Consider the following 25947-nt stretch of genomic DNA (forward strand, 5'->3'; position numbering starts at 1 on the left):
AAAACCACGTCCTTTCTTGAATGTCGAGGTTGAAGAAAATTGCTCCAATTTTCTTTAACTGCTTTCCACTGACTGGTTGATATTTAGCTGCAGTTAGTACGGGGACTTAGATTTTGTGCTTTCTCGCTGTAATTAGGTTTTCAGACTGTGTTCATCTCAAAAAGCTTTCAAGGCCCTGTGGTTTTTCATTAAATTGATTTAAATGTCCCTTTTCTATTCCATACTGTTTTGTGCTTTTCTTGTTTGTAAGAAATCTTTGTTTTCTACTTTTTTTTTTTTTTTTAAATGAGTCAGAGTCTTGCTCTGTCACCCAGGCTGAAGTGAAGTGGCGTGATCTCGGCTTACTGCAACCTCCACCTCCCAGGTTCAAGCAATTCTCCTGCCTCAGCCTCCTGAGTAGCTGGGACTACAGGCACATGCTACCATGCCCAGCTAATTTTTGTTTGTTTGTTTGTTTGTTTGTTTTTAGTAGAGACAGGGTTTCACCATGTTGGCCAGGCTGGTCTCAAACTCCTGACCTCAAGTGATCCACCTGCCTCAACCTCCCAAATTGCTGGGATTACAGGCATGAGCCACTGTGCCTGGCTCGCCTTCTTAATAAAAAGATCACAGACCCCTCTTTTTTGTTGTTATTTTTTTTGAGACAGGGTCTCACTCTTTTACCCACACTTGGCACAGCCATGGCTTATTGCAGCCTTGAGCTCCGGAGTTCAAGCAAACCTCCCTCCTCAGTCCCCCAAAGTGCTGGGATTACAGCAGGTGTGAACCGCCATGCCTGGCCTTCCCTTTTTTTATTGTCTTGTCTCTGGTTTTCTCATAAATTACAAATATTTTATCACTGGCGGCATCTGGGCCTGGTGGGAGGGCACCAGAATCAGCCATCCACCCTTGCAGTCAGTGTTTTTACCTTTTATCTCTGAGGCATCTTCCATATTCGCATATGAAAAAGTGTTAGCAACGGCTAGCCACACCTGAAAATCCTACCTAATGATTTTAACAGCACTTTTCTTTATCGTCCAAGCAAGCATTTCAGGCAGCATTTTACTGGGCTACCCAGAATTCCCAGAGAGCTTTAATTGAATCCCCTGTCTCCATCCCAGGCAGAAAACAGTTTGTATGTTCCCAGAGATTCCACAGTCCTCTAAGGGCTAATTCTTCTCTCTAGCAGCCGCAGTTTTAATCTCAAAAAAAAGAAAATATTTTAACCGAAAACCATAGTGTGCACAGCTTAATTTGGTGTTGCTTCCTCTGCAAGCCTTTGCTGCCAGCTGGATACTGGCTTTGAAGAGGCATTATTGATATCACTCAATAAGCTCACTTTTACCTCTCATATCAGTGGGATTTCTCTTGGAGGACGTGGATCACACCTGCTGGGATGGAAACATTACCGGTAACTTCTGCCCTCTACTGGCAAGATGTGAAACTGCTGTAAAATCACTGGGGTGTAAGAGAGAGAGAGGATCTGAGAGGGAGGGAGGGGGCACGGGGAGTGGGGGCAAGGAAACAACGGGTAATTGATGAGAAAATCTTCAGACCCACAACTTGCAGCCCACCATCCTCTCCCCATATCAGCATTCCCCCAAGATCTCCCAGAATTACAAGCAAAGCTCCCAGAAGAAATTCTTTCCACCCTTGACTGGCTAGAACAGCACACGGTGACTACTTTCAGAAGGTAGCACTCTCTCGTTTGAACTAGAAATGGCTCCTCTCCATTTTCCAGTAACTGCTAGGGGCACATTAGGAGGCACAAGAATTAATCAGGCAGATCCGCTCAGGCTCAAGCTCATTAGGCAGAGAGCAGACTGTTCCCAGCGGTGTTTGAAGGGCCTCTTTGTCGACAGCCCAGCTGTTTCACATGTTTCATTCTCATGATCTCTGCTTGCTATTTTATTCTCTCCTGCATGTTTCTGATGCCCGTGGACTTTCGCTACCCCACCCCGCTGGTCTCTCCTGTTCTGAACCTCCCAGCTTCTGACGAATCACTATGAACAGTGCTGGAAATATTACTGCCTGCCTTCAGGATGGGGGAGCTATGGGCTAGCTGTGGAAGAAGAGCTGCACCTAACGGAGAAGCTTTTCTGGGGGATTTTTGACTCTCTCTCCCATAAGGTAATGACGGTACTTTCTGAGCAAAAAGAGAGCATCTCAGTGCCCCGGCACCTACAGATAATAACAGCCATCATCTATTTAGCGTTCCATTTGCCAGGACCTGTGCTAAGTACTTTACAAGCATATTACGCTAATTCTTGCCCCTCTCTCTGAAATGGAAACTCTTAAAATCCTTATTTTACAGGTGAAGCAAAGCCTCGGAGTAGTTGAATAAATTTTCACGTTCACAGAGCTGTACATGGGAAAGTGACTACCAGAGTAAATGACACACACATCCTCTGATGTCAGTGTCGATGCCTTACCTCCCCATTCGTTTCCCCCTGATTTGGTGCAGCTCCTGTCTGTCAACCTTCACTAGGCTCGAGCCAAGAGGAAAAGCCCTGACATCTGCTGTGATGGTGGGACAGGGGATTTCCAGAGGACCTTAAGCCATGCTGGGAGAGGTTCTTCCCAGGCACTCATTTGAGGAGGCGTCGGGTGAGAGCTCAGAGCCTCTGAAACCCAGGCCTTACCGAACGGTGTGATTGAAGTAGAGCTCTGACTCAGACTTTGCTCCACTTCCCCTAACCCAGTTTGTGAGGTCAGCAGCTTTAAAGGTAGAAAGTGAGCAGGTCTGGGTTTCTTAGAGAAATGTAGAACACGCATATAGCTCGTTCACCTGCACTTACATTTTCTTTACCCCTGGATTTCATTGGTCTCGTGTAAGCAGATCAAAACTCTTCCCAACCCCATGCTATTTGACTGAAATTCATTTCAGGCTGGGTTCAAGAGAGAATGATGGATGTTGAGCAGCCTGCTGCTGATGTCAACATATGACCCATATCAGCTACTACAGAGCTTGGCACAGCTTGCTATGCCCTCTCCAGTTGCAAGTTGGGTCCATTTCTATGACTGTTCTTAGCAGACAAGTTTATAGTCACTTCTGGCCTAGCGACTAGTCACTTTAACCCTTAGGTGGTCTTGAAATTAACCATTTAGGAGATATTGATTTAAACCTGTTTAAGATTTTTCAACTTAAAGCAAATGGTGACTTGAGGGCTTTATAGAGTGTTAGTTCATCCTCCAAGGATACCTTCGTTTCCACCAGAAAATAATTAAGGGGTTACACATTTCTCGCTTTCGTTAACCTGGATAGATGCGTGTATTTTATTTCTGTTTTCAGGTGATTAGTGAATGGTTCTGTCTAAGGACATGGTTCTGCTTTCTCTGCTAAGGTGGCCTTGTTTTTCCCTCACAGAAATATGACCCAGATCTTTTCCGAATGGCCCTGCCTTGTCTCAGTGCTATAGCTGGGGCCTTGCCACCGGATTATTTGGATACCAGAATCACAGCCACTTTGGAGAAACAGATCTCAGTGGATGCAGATGGCAACTTTGATCCCAAACCTATCAACACTGTGAAGTGAGTCCAGAATCATCTCTAAGCTGGTCCTGTATTTTGTCCAGTAACCAATGTTTTCTTCCAGAAGGCAGCAAGAAATGTGAGCTTTACCTCTTTCCCTCCTGCCAACGCTGTTCATCATTTCTCTTGACAAGTCCCATCAGGCACAAGGTTTAACCCATACATATCTGTATTACTATATTCTGGGCTTTTGGTGGGGGAGGAAAGGGTTGGTTTATTTATTACCAGAGATGGATGCTCCCACAAATAAATGTCTCCTGAGGCACTGAGAGAACTACCCTGACAAATTATGCAATTAATTTATTAATGAGCTTTTTGACAAAATCTTTGCTCTTGGTGAATTAGGCTCATATGGTTCTAATAGCATCGTACATCACAACAGCTCCATAAATAACAGTCAGCTGAGTCCTGGCAAGGCTGGGGTGTGATGACAGAACAGTGTGGGGTCCTCACTGGAAAAGCTGGACCTGCTCTTTGCCATGCCGAGGGATGCTGGAGCTTCAGAATAGCCCTACCATTGCGCCTTTTAATTTCTCCCTGTAATTTTCCAGAATTTCTCACTGGTGTTGACTAGGCCATGGAGGTGCGCTTATCCCTTGGGCAAAATATTGCTAAGTTCTGGTTTGCAGTAGTTCTGCCCAGTTATGAATATGTGCTGTAGGGTATACAGTCGGCTCCAGGTGCATTTTAAATGAAGAGCTCTAAAACTGCTTCAGGGTGAGCAGGGAAAGTAAGCCTGAGCCTATATGAGCCCCTTAGACCTGTCTTTCATGGCAGTAGTTCTCAAATGAAAGCCTGAACCCTTCCCAGGGGGACTGTCTGCTTTGATAATGTGTAATCTTTGGGATAATCAAACACACATTCCATTGGAAAGAGCTTTGAGCTGTGGGATGGTGGGACAGAATTGAAACTGCTGTAAGTAAGAGGTAAGGAGCATGGTAAACCATCAAGCTGGGGCCAAAGAAGGCAGGTGCTGACTTCGGAGAACTCTGCCTATAAAAATGTAACAGTGTTAAAGAAAGACAAAGCAAATGGCGTAGTAACTTGGATGCTTTTGAAAACATTCTGAGAAAACATTATACTCTAGCAACTGTGTGTTAATGGCAAGTGGCTCTGTGTTATTTTGAGAGTTCAGATTTGTTCACATATACCCATGACATCAATATAGTTCCTTGAGGAATGGAGATTAACCCTGGCTTACTTCAGGAGAAAAGCACCTTTTGCAAGAATATGGGGTCATTGTCAAAATCTAGTGAAAGGCCAGCCTGGCCTTAGCACACATAGTCACCAGGGAAGGACTGGAATCAGGCACTGTGAGGAAATCGACAATCTTCAGATGTCCCCATTGGGTGAATCACCTTGAAGAATTTACTGCCCTAGTTTCACCCAACTCAAGACTTAAATTCCATGGAGAGAAAGTCTGATTTGCCTAGTCATATGCCCATCCTTGGTGACAGTTCATGTAACACTGCATACAATATAAGAAGACTACGCAATGTAAAGGGAATGCAGGTGCCGACACCAACAGAAGGGACCAGAGCTGTTTTCTAGGAAAACAGAAATAGCAGGTGTCTACTGTACTTCCAAAATTCTAGTATTTTACCATGAGCCACCAAGCCCCAAAAGGTAGAAAACCACTATTTCATAACATACGGCTCTCTGGCTACCCATTTCTACCATTTCCAGATTGTAGCCGGAGGATGACAGGCCATTTACCTTGGATTCTCACTGTCTAACCAAGACAGGTCTGGCCCAGGAGCCAAGAGAACCCAGAGCACATGGCAGAGGCCTGCCCAGCCAAGGCTCCTGCAGAGATGTTCCACGCTTAGACTTGGGTGTGTCCGCGACCTCACCCTGGCTATGCCACTCCTACTCAGGAATGTCACTGTGCCTGGAGTCCAACTTTAGCTTTGGGATTGGCCGGCTGATCACATCCGCCTTCTGACAGCTGATTGATTGGTAGTTCTGACCATCTTCTACTATGTCTGGCTGAAGTGCTTGGGGGAGGTTTTGATATTTTTTTCCTCGTTTCACAGTTTTTCCTTGCCTGAAAAATTGGAATACATCGTCACCAAGTATGCTGAGCATTCACATGATAAATGGGCCTGTGACAAGGTAGGGATTATCTTCCAGCTGACAATTGTCAGGTGGGAAAACCAGCCCAAGAACATTAAAAGGGCCCAGTCCTGGAAATCTGCCTGATTTGTCGAAGTAACAGATTTTCCATGACGACGGCATTCGTTATTTCTGAGCAGCAATTTCCCACGGTTGGTGGAGGTCACAGAAATAGGTGACAGCAGCTGCTGGTGTTTCTTTTGTGTTTCTCAAGAAAATGATCAATTCTGGAAGCGTTAACTTCTTCCTTAACATTTCCTTACGGGAATTGTGCCCACACACAGGCTTGTATGTGTTTGATGTAAATGCTTAATGGGAATGGGGAGGCTTCTATCCAATTTTTGTATTTGAATGCAGATTGGAAAAAAAAAATGAAATTGAAAGCCTAACCCTTGCATGTTTCTGGAAGGCTGGATTTTATTCTAGGGAAGACACACAATCGTCTTCCTATGGCAGGCAGTGGTACAACTCCCAGACACTCCCTTATTAATAAGGCTCTCCATCTGGTGTTTAGAATTCCTCACCACATGAGGTCAGGCTGTTTCATATGTTGCATTGCTGTGTCAGCCCTTTAACACTGGCAGGCAAAGTGGGAAGACTGTGCCAAAGATATCCAGGATTCCTGTGGACAGCCAGTTAAGGACTGGGGCCATTTCTCAGCTGCAGCCTACAGTGTGTAACCGTGGACCCATGTCCACAGCAAAGCACAGAAAACCACCTCCATGCAATGTGCCCGCAGAGAAGGAACACCTTGAACCACTAGCTCAGCCTCTGTGTGGATGTAGGCTCAGCTCCTCCGTCCATGAGTCTACTGGGGGCTGATGGTAACAGCTATCATTGTAACTATGAATGGGCTGATACCTCATGATTCTAAAGCAGGAGGTGGCAAATCTGTTCTGTAAAGGGCTGAATGATCAACATTTGAGGCTTCGAGAGCCAGACCAACTCCATTGCAATGACTCCTCCCGGCTGCTGTGGCATAAAAGCAGCCATAGAGAAAACATAAACAAAAGTGGGTGCCTGTATTCCAATCACATTTTATTAATTAAAAAAAAGGTGGTCAGCTAGATTTGACTGAGGGGGCAGAGCCAGCTGGCCCTTGCTCTAGAGCATCTGCATTTTCTAAGAACTCTTTGCCTATGGCCATTTGGCCAGCCAAGAATTAGGGAGAATAGTCACCTCCAGGAGCCCACAGCATTAGCGAAGCCATCACTCAACCATGTGGGTTTGAACTCCTGAGTCTCTCGTACATCCGTATATTTGTCTCTGTCCTATGACTTCAGTCCAAGCTGCTGTCGTCTTTCACCCAGACTGGCATAAGCTCCTTATGGGTCTCCCCACGTGCATTTGCCTAGTCTGTTCTTCATAGTGCAAGCAAGTCAGAGTTTCAGTACACAAAGTGAGTCATGCATATTCTACCACTGCTCTTCCTACCCAGCCCTTTCTCCTTGTTAAAATCCTTTCATAATTTCTAACTCTTCTGAAGATAATGGTCAAAATCTTTGGTGTGGCCTGGTAGGCACTGCCTGATCTGACCTCTGCTACCATCTCTAGCCTCATCTCCTCCTCTGCCCTCTGCCCTCCAGCCACCTCCCCTTATTTTAGACCCTCTCTCTCTCTCTCTCTCTCTCTCTCTCTCTCTCTCTCTCTCTCACATATGCACTACATGTGCCAGAGACCCTCCTCGGAGCCTGCCAAATACCCGCCTGTACTCACACACATGCTCGCAGCATTCACCAACTCATCCTGCAAATATCACTCCAAGCATGAATTCCTAGGATGGCATTTTTCCAGATTTCTCAGTTCTGGGCCCTCTGAGCACCTTGTCCTTCCCTTTCATAGTACTTTCATAGCTCGCTTAGGTATTTGTATTTATAACATTTGTACATCTATACATTTATTCTAATTATCAATTTTACATTTACTAGTATAGTTGATTGATACCTCTTTCTGCCACTAGATGGTAAGCTTCACGAGGGCATAGATACATGCCTGCTCACCAGTGCCAGGCGGCACTGATGATCTTACAATAAAAGAGTGTTTTTCTTGCCCTCAAAAGCCTCATGATCTTGTGGGAGAATCAAAACGAACCAGCCATTGTGGGGCAGGTTGTCCAGGACTATGGTGAGCATGAGCACAGGATTAGAACACATAGGAATCCCTAATCCAGTACTGGGGGTCCAGGGACATCTCCCAGAGTTGGTGACATCTACAGCATGTGCTAAAGGATGAGTGGGAGCCATCTGTCACAAGGAGGTAAGTGCCCTGCAGGCCTTGGGAACAGCAGGTGCAGACCCAGGGAGGCCAGAGACAGTTTGGCTTTAGGGAACCATGGTTCAGTAGAGCTAGGATGTGGAGTAGGATGGGACAGAGGGTGAGAAGTGAGTCTGGAGAGGTCAGCATGATGACCTTTTTAGGTTTACAGGTCATTTGAAAGGACTTGGGTTTTACCAGGATGGCAGCCGGCAGTCATAAACATTCGAAGTCAGTAGAGTGCCCACAAATGATTGTGATTTTTTTAATATCCCCGGACAATAGGGTAGAAAATGAATCCAGGGAGAGGCAGCAAGACTGGAGGCTGGGAGGCTGCTTAAGCAGCTCTTGCAGTAACCCCAGTGAGAGCTAATGGTGGCCTGAGCTAACATACAAGCAGGGAAGTGGGTGAGAGAGACAGACAGACAGACAGACAAATGATGGGAGGGGTACAGGCAGTGGTGTCAAGGAGGACTCCCATGTCATTGGCTTGGAAAGTGAGTGTAAGCTGGGGCTGTTCACTTCATCCGGGGGACCCGAGAGGAGGAGACATGTAGAGAAGTAATTTGAGGGGTGCCTGTGGAACATCCAAGCATAGCTTAAATAGGTTTGAAACTAGGAGGGAGTTCTGCGCTGGAAGTATTGATTTGATACTAGTCTCTTCTCAGTGGTAAGTGAAACCATAGGCCTAAATTAGATCACCTAGGGGAGTATATGTCTCTTGAGAAGGGACAGAAACTTAGGAAATATACACATTTAACAAATGAACAGAAGCTGAGATTGAGAAAGAGCAACAGCCAGAAGCCTTGGGGATGTGAAGTTATGGAAATCAGGGGCTCTTACTTATCTCTGTATCCACTGTGCCTAGGACAGAGTCTGATGTGTACCATAGAAGACATTCACCCAATATTTGTTGAATAACCCTAAAAGTTCTTAAACTCCTGTGACTCTGGGAAGCACACATCACTACGCTTTTGCTCTGGCACTGGCAGGCAAGGATTGCAAGCCAAATGGGCCCCTCCCGGCAGTGGCAGTAGGTGCAGTCTTCCCAGGCCTCCCAGTCCTAGCTTCTGGTCTTCTTGCGAAGGGGGTACGCTAACCTGAGAAGCACTGTTCCCAGGGCCTTTTGAAACATCCTGTTTTAAGTGGGCCTGAAATACAAGCGAGAAAGTGGAGAGGACAGCAACTAAAACAACAAGGAATAAAAGAGCAGAGTTCAAGATTCGGGAGGCAGACAGCCTGATGGCCTGAGAGGATCAATTAGGCATTTTTGAAGAGAATTTCTAAGCCCTGTCACTATCCATTATTCCATTTGCTCCACGAGAATAGAAGCAGGGATTTGGGTCACATAGCGGGGTTCTTTGCGTGCCAAGGATATTTGAACTGAGAACATTTCTACAGAGTCAGAGTGGATGGAAATATGGGATTTCCCTGGATGAAAATGTGAAGACCCACCCACTGATAAGGCCTTTCAAGACATTAACGGAGAAGGTAAGAAACAGGCCTCTGGTAACACTGTGTGGGCATGCTGTTTCCTTCCTTGAGTGATTTGATCAGGAGCTCAGAGGAGTTCAGAGCACATTCACTCTCAAGTCCCTAAAACATCATCTAGGACTCAGTAAACTGTTCACAAGCTTGCCAGTGAGCAACTGCCTCGGGACCAGTTTCCAAGAGCCCAGCCTCACTTTCTGTTCTTTGGCTTTCAGAGGCCATTGGTGAAAGAAGCATCATTCAGCACTTTCAGGCTGGGCCAAAATGCATTTGTAGTTCTGCAACTGAACTGAACTAGGAAGGGGTTTGGTTAGGGCAGGGCAGGGCAGGGCAGGGAGAAGGCGCAGTGAAATTGCTGGGGAAAATTCAGACAAGGCCAGGTATGGTGGCTCACGCCTGTAATCCTAGCACTTTGGGAGGCTGAGGTGGGCGGATCACAAAGTCAAGAGATAGAGACCATCCTGGCCGACATGGTGAAACTCCGTCTCTACTGAAAATATAAAAATTAGCCGGGCAGGAGAACTAGCTGAGGCAGGAGAATTGCTTGAACCAGGGAGGCAGAGGTTGCAGTGAGCCAAGATCATGCCACTGCACTCCAGCCTGGCGACAGAGCAAGACTCCATCTCAAAAAAAAAAAAGAAACAAAAAAGACAATAATAATTTCTTTTTTTTTTTTTTTTTTGAGGCAGGGTCTCTTACTCTGTCACCCAGTCTGGAGTGTAGTGGTGTGATCTCAGCTCACTGCAATCTCTACCTTCCAGGCTCAAGTGATCCTCCTACCTCAGCCTCCCACGTAGCTGGGACTATAGGCATGCACCACCATGCCCAGCTAATTTTTGTAATTTTTTAGTAGAGACAGGGTTTCGCCATGTTGGCCAGGCTGGTCTTGAACTCCTGACCTCAAGCAATCCTCCCACCTCGGCCTCCCAAAGTGCTGGAATTACAGGTGTGAACCACCATGCCCAGCCAAAAATGATTTCTAATACATGAAAGATACAGGTAATAGAGAAGAGAATCCTCAAGAAAATAAGTTTAAAAGAACGCATCTCTTGCTTAAAAAAAATTGATTACTTAACATATTTGGTTTAACTCAACTCTGAATTCTTTTTTTTTTTTTTTTTTTTTTTGAGACGGAGTCTCGCTCTGTCGCCCAGGCTGGAGTGCAGTGGCCGGATCTCAGCTCGCTGCAAGCTCCGCCTCCTGGGTTTACGCCATTCTCCTGCCTCAGCCTCCCGAGTAGCTGGGACTACAGGCGCCCGCCACCTCGCCCGGCTAGTTTTTTTGTACTTTTTAGTAGAGACGGGGTTTCACTGTGTTCGCCAGGATGGTCTCGATCTCCTGACCTCGTGATCCGCCCGTCTCGGCCTCCCAAAGTGCTGGGATTACAGGCTTGAGCCACCGCGCCCGGCCAACTCAACTCTGAATTCTTATCTTGCAATCTGTAAGATTCTTTGTAAGCTTTAGTCCTAGGCCTAGTGTCACGTGTGAAGGATGGTGTATGTATCTTTGTATTCATGTTGACTATCTATTAAATTGTGCATAGACCAAAAGAGAATTGTTTTTTGTTTTTTGTTTTTTTTTTTTTTGAGACGGAGTTTCACTGTTGTCACTCAGGCTAGAGTGCAGTGGCACAATCTTGGCTCATTGCAAGCTCCGCCTCCCGGATTCAAGCGATTCTCTTGCCTCAGCCTCCCGAGTAGCTGGGACTACAGGCATGCGCCGCTATGCCCGGCTAATTTTTGCATTTTTAGTAGAGATGGGGTTTCGCCATGTTGTCCAGGCTGGTGTCGAACTTCTGACCTCAGGTGATCCACCTGCCTTGGCCTCCCGAAGTGCTGGAATTACAGGCGTGAGCCGCCGCGCCCGGCCCACAAGAATTCTAAATCTAATAAATTATCTTTCCCAAACTCACAGGAGAGCTTTATGCAGATGCATTTTGACAAGCTCTCATCTTCAACAACTACTAGAACATGAGGAGTCACTCTCCTGTCCCTGTTCTTTACCTACAGATTGTAGATAATGGCATTACTAATGTCTGGCACGTTTCCTCCCAGGGCGGGAGAGATTGTAGGGTCTTATACCTAAAAACACCAGCAAGCCTGCGTTTCGGGTAAGATGCAAAGGATCGTTTGACCTTGTGAGAGAAGGCTGGCGCGAACTAGCACCCCCACCCACAGCGGGGTCCACCTGCCGTGCGGAGAAGGGCCAGGGGGAATGCTGGGGTGTGTTCTGCAAAGTGCTTCTGCTCGAATTCTCTTCTAGGAGAAGGAAATTTATCGCTGGCCTGCCCGAGAGTCCCTGAAAACCATGCTAGCTGTGGGCTGGACTGTGGAGAGGACCAAAGAGGGAGAAGCGTTGGTTCAACAGCGGGAAAATGAGAAGCTTCGAAGCGTGTCCCAGGCCAACCAGGTACATATACCACACCCAGAGGCCCACGCTGGGCCGATGGAACCCGTGGAGAACCTGGGGGCGTTCTGCCTGGGGCATCCTAGGTGGGACTGTCTAAGATGAACCCTGGGGATTTTTTGGGACACATCTTTCACAGCCAAAGTTGGGGATGCTGATAAGAACCAGGAAAATAATGGCAACCCCGTGACTCTGCCTTTGCTTTCCTAGGGCAACAGCTACAGCCCTGCTCCCCTCGACCTCTCAAACGTTGTACTCTCCAGGGAGCTCCAGGTCAGTGCCCCAGGTCCGGCATGACTTGCTTTCAAGTGCAGGACGCATTACCTTCCAAAGAGTTAAAGGGCAAGAAAAGGGAAAGAATCTCTAGAACGCATCACCACTAAAATTCAGAACTGAAGATGGTCACATTGTGCAGAGGCCACAGGGAAGGTCTCCGCAGAGTGAACCAGTCCTCCGAGAAGGGGAGGCTTTGTGCTTCTTCCAAGGACGCCCTGACGGGTGCTGACTCAGTAGGAAGGACCACCAGCGCACTGGAGTCTTCCCTCAGTATCCATGAGGGCTTCACCCTGGGACTTCCCGCAGACATCAACACCCACCAACGCTCAAGTCCCTGATATAAAATGGCATAGTTTACCTGTAACCTACACACATCCCCCCATACACGTTAAATTAGCTCCAGGTTATTTGTAATTCCTGACACAATGTAAATTCTGTATAAATAGTTGTTATGCTATATTGTTTGGAGAATAATGACAAGAAAAAAGTCTGTGCACGTTCAGTACAGACACATTTTTTTCCAAATATTTTCAGGCTACAATTGGTGGAATCCGCAGATGCAGAACTCACGGTTAAGGAAGGCTGACTATACTGTGTCAAAACCCAAAATAAATAAGACAACTAGGACAAAATCTGTGAAACTTAGCGCCTCAGTGGAGGTGTTTGCTGGTATCATTGTAAGGCCTCCAAAACATAAGGACAACCCACACGTCCCATAGTGGGTTGCTGGAGCGCCCTGTGATGGTGCAGGCAGCCAGTCACTGCAGGATAGGGATGTGAGACCAAGGGGTTGAAACTGAAAGCCCATTGCTCCCCTCCTATACACATTGGTGGCTGTGCCTGCCCTAGCCTGGGGCGCTCACTCCTCTGGAAGTCCATCAGACCAGCCCCTTGGACCTTAGAGAAAGTTTCTTTCCAAAGTACATCCTTCATTCTAAGTCACTGTCTTACAAGCCTTACAAAGATGGATTCTACTAGAGAAATCTTATTTACAGCACTTTCCTTTAAGACGTGATTATTTTTAGTTTGTTAAGCTACAGGCTTTCAAGGGTTCTAGACTTTTCTTGGCCCGCACTCCCAACTCCCCATCTGAGGTCAGGGGTACAATACTAAGCAGCTGTGAAAAATGACGTGCTGCCAGCATGCAGGTTCAAGCGGAAATGGATGTTTCTCCTAAATGCATCAAGCTGCCAGAATAATAAGTTACAAGGGAAGGAGAGAGTTAGAAATTGTTTTCTGTGTGTATGGGAAGATAGGAAACGAATGAGGTACATAAGCACAGAATCATTAATGATGGGAGGCCCTTGGCTCTGTGCTGTTAGTGTTCAGTGGGGTGCTGTTCCCGAGGCTGCCTGAGATAGCCCAGCAGCTATGAAGCTAGCTTGCCTGCTTGCTTTCTCTTTGACTTGGCTCTTCTTGGTGGGACACAGGGAATGGTGGAGGTCGTGGCTGAGAACTATCACAATATCTGGGCCAAGAAGAAGAAGCTGGAGCTGGAGAGCAAAGGTGAGTGAGATTCACGGCATCCCCTAAGGAAGCTGAACCGGGGCGGGTATGGTCTCCCAGAAGTGCAAAGGAAGAGCCAAATGTCACCTCTCACCTTACTGACCCAGGTGGTGGCAGTCACCCTCTTCTGGTACCATATGACACCTTGACTGCCAAAGAAAAGTTCAAGGACCGGGAGAAGGCACAGGACCTGTTTAAGTTCCTCCAAGTGAATGGCGTCATAGTTTCCAGGTAAGTCACCTTCCATGTGATGTTAGTGGGACAGGGCTGTGGGTGTGGCCTCTGCCTCCCCAGGTATTTAATTACCTGCCTACAAAACCCATCCAAGTAAGGAGAATAGTTGAGTCTTTTAAAATGAGAACACTTTTATTTGGGAACATGAAGGCCTCCTTTTTTTTTTTTTTTTTTTTTTGACATAAGCAGAAATGTTAGGTATTAATTTTTAAAGATCAGTGACAAAGAATTATTACAAATTATACCTACATACCTTAAACATTTCATTGTAACTTAAAATATATAAAAATGCATTCGTTCGTAAATCTTGTGCTATGGGCCAAGGCTCTTTCTTTGTATATTCTCTTTATTGGCGTTATAAACGACATCCATAATACAACCTCAAAGTTTTGGAATTTGGGCTTCTTTAAAGAACGGTGATAATTTGCAGCACATGATAACAGTGTACATGCAGTGCCCTAGATTTTTTATTATTATTATTCTTTAAGTTCTGGGGTACATATGCAGAATGTGCAGGTTTGTTACATAGGTATACATGTGCCATGGTGGTTTGCTACACCCATCAACCTGTCATCTACATTTGGTTTTTTTCCTAATGCTATCCTTCCCCTAGCTCCTCACCCGCCAACAGGCCCCAGTGTGTGATGTTCCCCTCCCTGTGTCCATGTGTTCTCGTTGATCATCTCCCACTTATGAGTGAGAACATGTTTGGTTTGGGTTTTCTGTTTGGTTTTCAGTCGTTGTGTTAGTTTGCTGAGAATGATGGTTTCCAGCATTATCCATGTCCCTGCAAAGGACATGAAGTCATCCCTTTTTTATGGCTGTGTAGTGTTCTATGGTGTATATGTGCCACATTTTCTTTATCCAGTCTGTCATTGATGGGCATTTGGGTTGGTTCCAAGTCTTTGCTATTGTGAACAGTGCAACAATAAAGATACGTGTTCATGTGTCTTTATAGTAGAGTAATTTATAATCTTTTGGGTATATACCCAGTAATGGGATTGCTGGATCAAATGGTATTTCTAGTTCTAGATCCTTGAGGAATTGCCACACAGTCTTCCACAATGGTTGAACTAATTTACACTCCCACCAACAGTGTAAAAGCATCCCTATTTCTCCACATCCTCTCCAGCATCTGTTGTTTCCTGACTTTTTAATTATCGCCATTCTAACTGGCGTGAAATGGTATCTCATTGTGGTTTTGATTTGCATTTCTCTAATGACCAGTGATAACAAACTTTTTTTTTGTATGTTTTTTGGCTTCATAAATGTCTTCTTTTGAAAAGTACCTGTTCAAAGCCTTTGCCCAGTTTTTGATGAGGTTGTTTTTTTTCTTGTAAATTTGTTTAAACTCCTTGTATCTTGGATATTAGCCCTTTGTCAGATGGATAGATTGCAAAAATGTTCTCCCATTCTGTAGGCTGCCTGTTCACTCTGATGATAGTTACTTTTGCTCTGCAGAAGTTCTTTGGTTTAATTAGACCTCATTTGTCAATTTTGGCTTTGTTGCCATTGCTTTTGATATTTTAGTCTTGAAGTCTTTGCCCATGCCTATGTCCTGAATGGTATTGCCTAGGTTTTCTTCTAGGGTTTTTATGATTTTAGGTCTTATGTTTAAGTCTTTAATCCATCTTGAGTTAATTTCTGCATAAGGTGTAAGGAAGGGGTCCACTTTTAGTTTTCTGCATATGGGTAGCCAGTTTTCTCAACACCATTTATTAAATAGGGAATCCTTTCCCCATTGCTTGTTTTTGTCAGGTTTGTCAAAGATCAGATGGTTGTAGATGTGTGACGTTATTTCTGAGGCCTCCATTCTATTCCTTTGGTCTATATATCTGTTTTGGTACCAGTACCATGCTGTTTTTGTTACTGTAGCCTTGTAGTATAGTTTGAAGTTAGGTAGCATGGTGGCTCCAGCTTTGTTCTTTTGGCTTAGGATTGTCTTGGCTATACAGGCTCTTTTTTGGTTTCATACGAAATTTAAAGTAGTTTTTTCTAATTCTGTGAAGAAAGACAATGGTAGCTTGATGGGAATAGCATTAAATCTATAAATTACTTTGGGCAGTATGGCCATTTTCTCAATATCAATTCTTCCTATTCATGAGCATGGAATGTTTTTCCATTTGCTTGTGTCCTCTCTTATTTTGTTGAGCAGTGATTTGTAGTTCTCCTTGAAGAGGTCCTTCACATCTCTTGTAAGTTTTATTCCTAGGTATTTTACTCTCTTTGTAGCAATTGTGAATAGGAATTCACTCGTGATTTGGCTCTCTGTTTGTCTGTTATTGGTGTATAGGAATGCTTGTGATTTTTGCAAATTGATTTTTTATCCTGAGGCTTTGCTGAAGTTATCAACTTAAGGAGATTTTTGGGCTGAGTCGATGGGGTTTCTAAATATACAATCATGTCATCTGCAAACAGAGATAAATTGACTTCCTCTTTTCCTAATTGAATACCCTTTATTTCTTTCTCTGACCTGATTGCCCTGGCCAGAATTTCCAGTAATACATTGAATAGGAGTGGTGAGAGATGGCATCCTTGTCTTGTGCCTGTTTTCAAAGGGAATGCTTCGCGTTTTTGCCCATTGGCTGTGGGTTTGTCATACATAGCTCTCATTTGATATCTTATTTGATATTGGCTGTGGGTTTGTCATAAATAGCTCTTATTATTTTGAGATACGTTCCATCAATACCTAGTTTATTGAGAGTTTTTAGCATGAAGGGTGATGAATTTTATTGAAGGCCTTTTCTGCGTCTATTGAGATAATCATGTGGTTTTGTCGTTGGTTCTGTTATGTGGAGGATTACGTAGTACCCTAGATATTTTTAAGATATCCTCCCTTATCTTTGACAGTTGTCTCACCCATACCTAATTCAAAAATTACATATTTGGAAGCTTGCAATTGCAGGTCTTTACAAAATATGCATCTTAGTTTTTATAGAATCAGCAGTTCTCTTCCTACTTTTATTTTGTTTTATATGATATCTTATTAAATTACATAGTAATAATAGCAAGCATAACTGGCATAAACAGTCTTAGAACGAAGAGAATTGATTCTTATGAAGATACAACTTTACTGGAGAGATTGAATGCATCATGATGTCCTAAGATGTTTTATCTCAAACTTACATAAGTCAAAATCATCTAGATGAATGTTTTATATAGGATGGCGTTGGCTGCTCAAGTCTTAAAGTCAGACTGTTTTCTGCCTGGTCTAATGGTGCTGGTGGGCTGTGCTATGTAGGATTATGCTTACTGAGTTCTTTGTCAAATGAAAAGCCAGTGTTTTTATTCCGATATAGCCATTCTTCCTAAAAGAAACATTTGCTGAGCAAGCTGCTGTTTCTTCTAGTTTCCTACAGAATGTTTGCCATTGAATGGCAAAAATAAAAATAAAAATCTATACAAAACAATTCTATTGTATCTCATCTGAAAAAAAATAACAAGACATATTTGCCATGTTGTCGAGCAGGGAAGGTCAGGCAGCAGGAGATAGCCTCCGGGGAAGCATTCGAGATAGACTCCCGTCGTCATTTTAATCCTGTTCTTAACACCAAGATGAATCTGTGGTGTGATTTGCTGATAAATAGCTTGCTCACAGAAATGAAAAATTCCCATTTACTGTAATGATAAAGGAAGTCAAGGAGATAGGAGGAAATCAAGAAGAAAGATAATTGAATTCAGCAAACATATCCGAACCAGTTGTCTACCACGTGCCAGACCCTGTGGTAGGAATTTGGATGCACAGGTGATCAAGCGAGGTCCCTGTAGCCAAGGAGAAATCCTGGCTTCCCCGCTCTCCTGCTCAGACCCGTTCTGTCTTCGGCTTCCCCATCACTCCACGGCAAACCATTCTTCTACCTTCTCAAGCAAACAACCTTGACTCCTCTTTTTCTCCCAGTCTACATCCAATCCTTCAGGAAATCCTGCCAGTTTTACCTTTAAAATATACCCAGAGGCTGGGCGTGGTGGCTCACGCCCATAATCCCAGCACTTTGGGAGGCTGAGGCAAGTGGATCACCTGAGGTCAGGAGTTCAAGACCAGCCTGGCCAAGATGGTGAAACACCGTCTCTACTAAAAATACAAAAAATTAGCCAGGCATGATGGCACATGCCTGTAATCTCAGCTACTCGGGAGGCTGAGGCAGATAATTGCTTGAACCCGGGAGACGGAGGTTGCAGTGAGCCGAGATCATGTCACTGCACTCCAGCCTGGGCGACAGAGTGAGACTGCGTCTCAAAAATAAAATACCCAGAATTTGACCACTTCTCACCCACTTCATGCTGTCCTCATCCTCCTGCCTGTGTTCTCTGCTTCTGTACTTGCCTCACCACGATGGTCAATTTTAAACACAGCAACCAGAGTGATCCTGTTATGATGCAAGTCGTATCATGTCACTTCTCTATTCACAACTTCTAATAGCTTCCCTTCTCACTCAGAGCAAAAGCAAAATTCTAAGGATGGCCTATAGGGACGTACGTGATTGTCCCCACTTCCTACCCCATACCCCTCTAACCTTCAACACAACATGCGTTCTCCTGCCTCAGGACCTTTGCACCATCTCTTCGCCCCGCCTTGAGAACTCTTTCTCCAGATGTCCATATGGCTCACCTCCTCATCTTCTTCAAGCCTTTAATGCAGCATCAGTCTCCAAGTGAGACCAAGCCTGACTACCCTATTTAACACTTCAGTCCGTAAACCCTCACTCCCCCAGTTCTGGACTTTTTCATTCTGCTTTAATTTTTCTTTTACTCACAAAATGTGTTAACTTCTAAGATTCCATCTAATTTGTATTTTGTTTTTGTCTGTTTACAGCTAGCATGTAAATTCTTTCCATAAAAGCAGAGATTTTTTGCTTTCCCCTCAGACATCCCCAGCTCAGTACTCATTGTATGCATGATAAAGGTCTTTCTGAAAAATCTGTGCTCACACAGGCAGGTTCCAAGTGACAGGGGAAATCAGTCAAATGATGAGTCATGTCACTACGCCAGAATAACCACTAGCATTTGGAAATTAAATTTAACACTGGTAGGACTGGTGGTGCACCTGAGTGACATGGTTGTGTCTGTTACTTCCTGGGGTCTGTCCATGTCCAACGCAGGGGTATGAAGGATATGGAGCTTGATGCCTCCTCCATGGAAAAGAGGTTTGCCTATAAGTTCTTGAAGAAGATCCTGAAATACGTTGATTCGGCACAAGAATTTATTGCCCATTTAGGTAAGTATCATTATGAAATATCCCAAAAGAATTCAGTATTCTTTTATCAAGAAATAATCCTTTCAGACTGTAACTTTTTATGATTGATTTAGATGCATGATTTTAGGGGGAAAACAGTGGCTGAGATTTTCCCCCCACTTTAAAAAAAATCAATCCAGCTGGGCGCAGTGGCTCACACCTGTAATCCCAGCACTTTGGGAGGCCGAGGCGGGAGGATCACGAGGTCAAAAGATGGAGACCGTCCTGGCCAACATAGTGAAACCCCATCTCTACTAAAAATACAAAAAAATTAGCTGAGCGTGGTGGTGTGTGCCTGTAGTCCCAGCTACTCGGGAGGCTGAGGCAGGAGAATCACTTGAACCCAGGAGGCAAAGGTTGCAGTGAGCCAAGATCGCGCCACTGCACTCCAGCCTGGTGACAGAGTAAGATTCTATCTCAAAAAAAAAAAAGAAAGAAAGAAAAAAAAAAAACTCCTTAGTTTTTTTAGTGGAGTGATTGAACCTTTTGTCATTTTTTCACTCAACTTATCCTATTTTAAGTTTCCTGTTGTCTTGCTTTATGACTGTGGACATATGACTCAACCTCTCTGAAGCTGCTCTCTTTTTTTTTTTTTTTTTTTCCTGAGATGGAGTTTTGCTCTTGTTGCCCAGACTGGAGTGCAGTGGCACAGTCTCGGCTCACAGCAACTTCCGCCTCCCGGGTGCAAGCAATTCTTCTGCCTCAGCCTCCCAAGTAGCTGGGATTACAGATGCCTGCCACCACACCTGCCTGGCTAATTTTTGTATTTTTAGTAGAGATGGGGTTTTACCATGTTGTCCAGGCTGGTGTCGAACTCCTGACCCTAAGTGGTCCACCTGCTTCAGCCTCCCAAAGTGTTGGGATTACAGGTGTGAGCCATCACACCCAGGCTTGAAGCTGCTTTCTGATTGTTAAAGTAGACAAAAGGGTAGTGAAACAGCTTAAAGAATTGACACAAGAAATAACTAACCAGCACAGTTGTAAAGTACGTTGTAAAATATATTTTGTGAAATCAGATAGCCTTTTTTAATAGCCTTTAGGAAAGCGGCTCTGTTTCTAAAATGTTGTGACCGATTTGTACTTTGTAACTCTGGCCAACTCTGTGTTACCTGTGTCTTTGTAGAAGCCATTGTCAGCAGTGGGAAAACTGAAAAGTCTCCTCATGACCAGGAGATCAAATTCTTTGCCAAAGTAAGTGGCCCTGCACTTAATCAAGTTACTTTCTTCTTAGGATCTCTACTATTTAGGAAACAGGTTAAGCGGATCCAATGAAGATATCTAAAACTCCAGTGGCTTCAGTGAGGTGCATGTATATCTCTCTGTTGTTTGACAGTCCCAAGGGAGGCTGGCAGTCCAAAGAGGTATGCAGCCTACCTAGCCCCACACCATCACCCAGGAATCCAGGTTCTTCCTGTCTTGGCTACTCCACCATCTCCAGAAGTGTGGCCTGTGTGCGTGGTTCAACAGGCTCACCTGCATGGCATCTGTGGGAAAGGGAAAAGGAGAAGGGAAGGCAAGCTGTTGCTTTTTAAAAGTTCTATCCCAATGGCTCTCACCTTACTGACCCCTCGAATGCCAAGGAAAAGTTCAGGGACCAGGAAAAGGCACAGGACCTGTTTAAGTTCCATTCGAGCTTCATCTAACTGCAAGGGAGACTGGGTGATGCATTTTCTACCTGGGTGGCTCTATACCCAGCTAAAACACGGTGGGATTCTGTTGCCAAAAGGAAGAAGGGGAGAATGAATTTGGGTGCTAGTTAGCAGTCTCTTCCATACAGCCCTACTCAGAGGACTAAAGGCACAGAAGGGCTTGAGTTGCCTTGCTCTGAGAAGCAGACAGAATGCTTGAGGCTAGTGGCACTAAGCCATGCCTCTTGGATGTAGTGCTCAATAAGCCCTATCTGAGTGCACCTGTCCCATAGGACTCCTCTGCAAATGCGCACACATTTCTTTGGGCCCTTAGTCCATGACTGTCTCCTTTCACATACCCCCAAGGACTCTGGTTTGAGGCATAGAAAAGGAAAATGTGATGGAAACTGGGTCCAAAGGGGTAGAATTTCCTGGAAATCACAGGACGAGGGTTCAGAGGCTTTTCACTCACTGAAAATAAACACTTTTAAATGAACCAAATGAAGAGTTATGGATAGCTTCCTAGAAGTTGATTTGTGGTGGGTTTTCCAGGTTCTCCTCCCGCTGGTTGACCAGTACTTCACCAATCATCGCCTCTACTTCTTGTCATCCCCTCTGAAGCCCCTTAGCAGCAGTGGATACGCCTCTCATAAGGAGAAAGAAATGGTGGCCAGGTGAGTCTCCAAGATACAGAGAAGGTTATGGTGCTGATTACAATTTACTTAAAATGCCAGGTTCCTGTGGACTACAAAGTGAGTCTGTTGGAGAAATGAAACAGGCTGATGTCTTGGTTTGTCATCTTGGTTTTGAAAGAAACTATATTCATACAAATCTGAATTATTTCAGCAACTACATGAGGTATATTATGTGGGAATACCTGTGGGGCTTGGGAAAGATTTATATACTTAAATCAACATTGGGACAGAGTTTAAGATGGCCGAATAGGAACAGCTCTGGTCTGCAGCTCCCAGTGAGACCAGCACAGAAGGAGAGTGATTTCTGCTTTTCCAACTGAGGTACCCAGTTCATTTCATTGGGACTGGTTAGACAGTGGATGCAGCCCACATAAGGCAAGCCGAAGCAGGGTGGGGCGTCGCCTCACCCAGGAAGTGCATGGTTCGGGGAACTCCCTCCCCTAGCCAAGGGGAAGCCATGAGGGACTGTGCCATGACGAACAGTGCATTTCGGCCCAGATACTACGCTTTTCCCATGGTCTTTGCAACCTGCAGACCAGGAGATTCCCTCAGGTGCCTATATCACCAGGGCCCTGGGTTTCAAGCACAAAACTGGGCAGTCATTTGGGCAGACATCCAGCTGGCTGCAGTTTTTTTTTCATACCCCAGTGGTGCCTGGAATGCTGATGAGACAGAACTGTTCACTCCCCTGGAAAGGGGGTGAAGCCAGAAAGCCAAGTGGACTTGCTCAGCAGATCCCACACCCACGGAACCCAACAAGCTAAGATCCACTGGCTTGAAATTCTTGCTGCCAGCACAACAGTCTGAAGTCAACCTGGGACACTCAAGCTTGACTGGGGGAGAGGCGTCCACCATTACTGAGACTTGAGTAGGCCGTTTTCCCCTCACAGTGTAAACAAAGCCACCAGGAAGTTCTAACTGGGTGTGGAACACACCACAGCAGGGCAAAGCTGCTGTAGCCAGACTGCCTTTCTAGATTTCTCCTCTCTGGGCAGGACATCACTGAAAGAAAGGCAGCAACCCCAATCAGGGGTTTATAGATAAAACTCCCACATCCCTGGGACAGAGCACCTGGGGGAAGGGGCAGCTGTGGGTGCAGCCTCAGCAGACTTAAAAGTTCCTGCCTGCTGGCTCTGAACATAGCAGAGGATCTCCCAGCACAGCACTCGAGCTCTGCTAAGGGACAGACTGCCTCCTCAAGTGTGTCCCTGAGCCTCGTGCCCCGTGATGGGAGACACTTCCCAGCAGGGGTCAACAGATACCTCATAGAGGAGAGCTCCAGCTGGCATCCATCAGGTGCCCCTATGGGACAAAGCTTCCAGAGGAAGGAGCAGGCCGCAATATTTGCTGTTCTGCAGCCTCTGCTGGTGATACCCAGGCAAACAGAGTCTGGAGTGAACCTCCAGCAAACTCCAGCAGACCTGCAGCAGAGAGGCCTGACTGTTAGAAGGAAAACTAACAAATAGAAAGCAATAGCATCAACATCAACAAAAAGGACATCCATTCATAAGCTCCATCCAAAGGTCACCAACATCAAAGACCAAAGGTAGATAAATCCACGAAGATGAGGAAAAACCAGCACAGAAAAAGCTGAAAATCCCAGAAACCAGAATGCCTCTTCTCCTCCAAAGGATCACAACCCCTCACGAGCAAGTGAACAAAATTGGACAGAGAATGAGTTTGACAAATTGACAGAAGTAGGCTTCAGAGGATGGGTAATAACAAACTCCTCCAGCCTGAAGGAGTATGTTCTAACCCAATGCAAGGAAGCTAAGAACTTGATAAAAAGAGGAATTGCTAACTAGAATAACCAGTTTAGAGAAGAACATAAATGACCTGATGGAGCTGAAAATCACAGCACGAGAACTCAGTGAAGCATACACAAGTATCAATATCTGAATCAATCAAGCCGAAGAAAGGATATCAGAGATTGAAGATCAACTGAATGAAATAAAGCATAAAGACAGGATAGGAGGAAAAAAAAAAGAATGAAAAGGAATGAACAAGGCCTCCAAGAAATATGGGACTATGTGAAAAGACCAAATCTACATTTGATTGGTGTACCTGAAAGTGACAGGGAGAATGGAACCAAGTTGGAAAACACTCTTCAGGATATCATTCAGAACTTCCACAACCTAGCAAGAAAGGCCAACATTCAAATTCAGGAAATAAAGAGAACACCACAAAGATCCTCCTCAAGAAGGGCAACCCAAGACACATAATCATCAGATTCACCAAGGTTGAAATGAAGGAAAAAATGTTAAGGACAGCCAGAGAGAAAGGTTGGGTTACCCACAAAGGGAAGCCCATCAGACTAATAGCAGATCTCTTTGCAGAAACTGTACAAGCCAGAAGAGGGTGGGGCCAATATTCAACATTCTTAAAAGAATTTTCAACCCAGAATTTCATATCCAGCCAAACTAAGCTTCATAACTAAAGGAGAAATAAAATCTTTCACAGACAAGCAAATGCTGAGGTATTTTGTCACCACCAGGCCTGCCTTACAAGAGCTCCTGAAGGAAGCACTAAACGTGGAAAGGAAAAACCAGTACCAGCCACTGCAAAAACATACCAAAATATAAAGACCATAGACACCATGAAGAAACTGCATCAACTGATGGGCAAAATAACCAGCTAGCATCATAATGACAGGATCAAATTTACACATAACAATATTAACCATAAATGTAAATGGGCTAAATGGCCCAATTAAAAGACACAGACTGGCAAATCGGATAAAGAGTCAAGACCCATCAGTGTGCTGTACTCAGGAGACCCATCTCACATGCAAAGACATACATAGGCTCAAAATAAAGGGATGGAGGAATATTTACCAAGCAAATGGAAAGCAAAAAAAAAGCAGGGATTGCAATCCTAGTCTCTGATAAAACAGACTTTAAACCAACAAAGATAAAAAAAAAACAAAAACAAAGGGCATTACATAATGGTAAACAGATCAATGCAACATGAAGAGCTGACTATCTTGAATGCATATGCATTCAGATTCATAAAGTAAGTTCTTAGAGACCTACAAAGAGACTTAGACTTCCACACAATAATAGTGGGAGACTTTAACACCCCACTGTCAATATTAGACCAAGAAGACAGAAAATTAACAAGAATATTCAGGACATGAACTAAGCTCTGGATCAAGTGGACTTCATAGACATCTACAGAATGCTCTGTTTGCAGGTAACACGATCCTATACTTAGGAAATGCCATCGACTCAGCCCAAAACCTCCTTAAGCTTGTGAATAACTTCAGCAAAGTCTCAGGATACAAAATCAATGTGAAAAAATTAAAAGCATTCTTATACACCAATAATAGACAAACAAAGAGCCAAATCATGGGTGAACTCCCATTCACAATTGCATTTATTCTTACAAAGAGAACAAAAGACCAAGGAATACAACTTACAAGGGATGTGAAGGACTTCTTCAAGGAGAACTACAAACCACTGCCCAAGAAAATAAAAGAGGACACAAATGAGTGGAAAAAGATTTCATGCTCATGGATAGGAAGAATCAGTATCGTGAAGATGGCCATACTGCCCAAAGTAATTTATATATTCAATGCTATTCCCATCAAGCTCCCATTGTCTTCACAGAATTAGAAAAAACTACTTTAAACCTCATATGGAACCAAAAAACAGCCCGTATAGCCAAGACAGTCCTAAGCCAAAAGAACAAAGCTGGAGCCATCAAGCTACCTAACTTCAAACCAGTTTGAGACCAGCCTGGCCAACAGGATAAAACCCCGTCTCTACTAAAAATACAAGGCTACAGTAGCAAAAACAGCATGGTACTGGTACCAAAACAGATATATAGACCAAAGGAACAGAACGGAGACTTCAGAAATAACGCCACACATCTACAACCATCTGATCTTTGACAAACCTGACAAAAACAAGCAATGGGGAAAGGATTCCCTATTTAATAAATGGTGTTGAGAAAACTGGCTACCCATATGCAGAAAACTAAAAGTGGACCCCTTCCTTACACCTTATGCAGAAATTAACTCAAGATAGATTAAAGACTTAAACATAAGACTTAAAACCATAAAAACCCTAGAAGAAAACCTAGGCAATACCATTCAGGACATAGGCATGGGCAAAGACTTCATGAGTAAAACACCGAAAACAATGGCTACAATAGCCAAAATTGGCAAATGGGGTCTAAACTAAAGAGCTTCTCCACAGCAAAAGTAACTATCATCAGAGTGAACAGGCAGCCTACAGAATGGGAGAACATTTTTGCAATCTATCCATCTGACAAAGGGCTAATATCCAGAATCTACAAGGAACTTAAACAAATTTACAAGAAAAAAACAACCCCATCAAAAAGGGGGTGAAGGATATGAACAGACACTTTTCAAAAGAATGCATTTATGCAGCCAACAAACATATGAAAAAAGCTCATCATCACTGATCATTAGAGGAATGGAAATCAAAGCCACAATGAGATACCATCTCATACCAGTTACAATGGCAATAATTAAAACGTCAGGAAGCCAGGCACGGTGGCTCATGCCTGTAATCCCAGCACTTTGGGGAGGCCAAGGCAGGCAGATCACGAGGTCAGGATGTTGAGACTATCCTGG

General features: G+C 44.5%; 1 protein-coding gene across 1 annotated transcript in view; it reads left to right on the forward strand.

The window, feature by feature from the left end:
* The window catches only part of RYR3 (ryanodine receptor 3), a 566953-nt gene that overhangs the window by 435552 nt on the left and 105454 nt on the right, over positions 1 to 25947 (forward strand). Inside the window, exons 50-60 of the mRNA XM_028850703.2 lie at positions 1969 to 2109; positions 3347 to 3510; positions 5547 to 5625; positions 9280 to 9369; positions 11632 to 11778; positions 11986 to 12048; positions 13482 to 13557; positions 13665 to 13788; positions 18891 to 19006; positions 20148 to 20215; positions 21205 to 21326. Coding sequence (XP_028706536.2) covers positions 1969 to 2109; positions 3347 to 3510; positions 5547 to 5625; positions 9280 to 9369; positions 11632 to 11778; positions 11986 to 12048; positions 13482 to 13557; positions 13665 to 13788; positions 18891 to 19006; positions 20148 to 20215; positions 21205 to 21326 — 1190 coding nt within the window. The remainder of the gene's footprint in view (positions 1 to 1968; positions 2110 to 3346; positions 3511 to 5546; positions 5626 to 9279; positions 9370 to 11631; positions 11779 to 11985; positions 12049 to 13481; positions 13558 to 13664; positions 13789 to 18890; positions 19007 to 20147; positions 20216 to 21204; positions 21327 to 25947) is intronic.

This window comes from Macaca mulatta, chromosome 7 (assembly GCF_049350105.2).
Source record: "Macaca mulatta isolate MMU2019108-1 chromosome 7, T2T-MMU8v2.0, whole genome shotgun sequence".
NCBI classification, from domain to species: Eukaryota; Metazoa; Chordata; class Mammalia; order Primates; family Cercopithecidae; genus Macaca; species Macaca mulatta.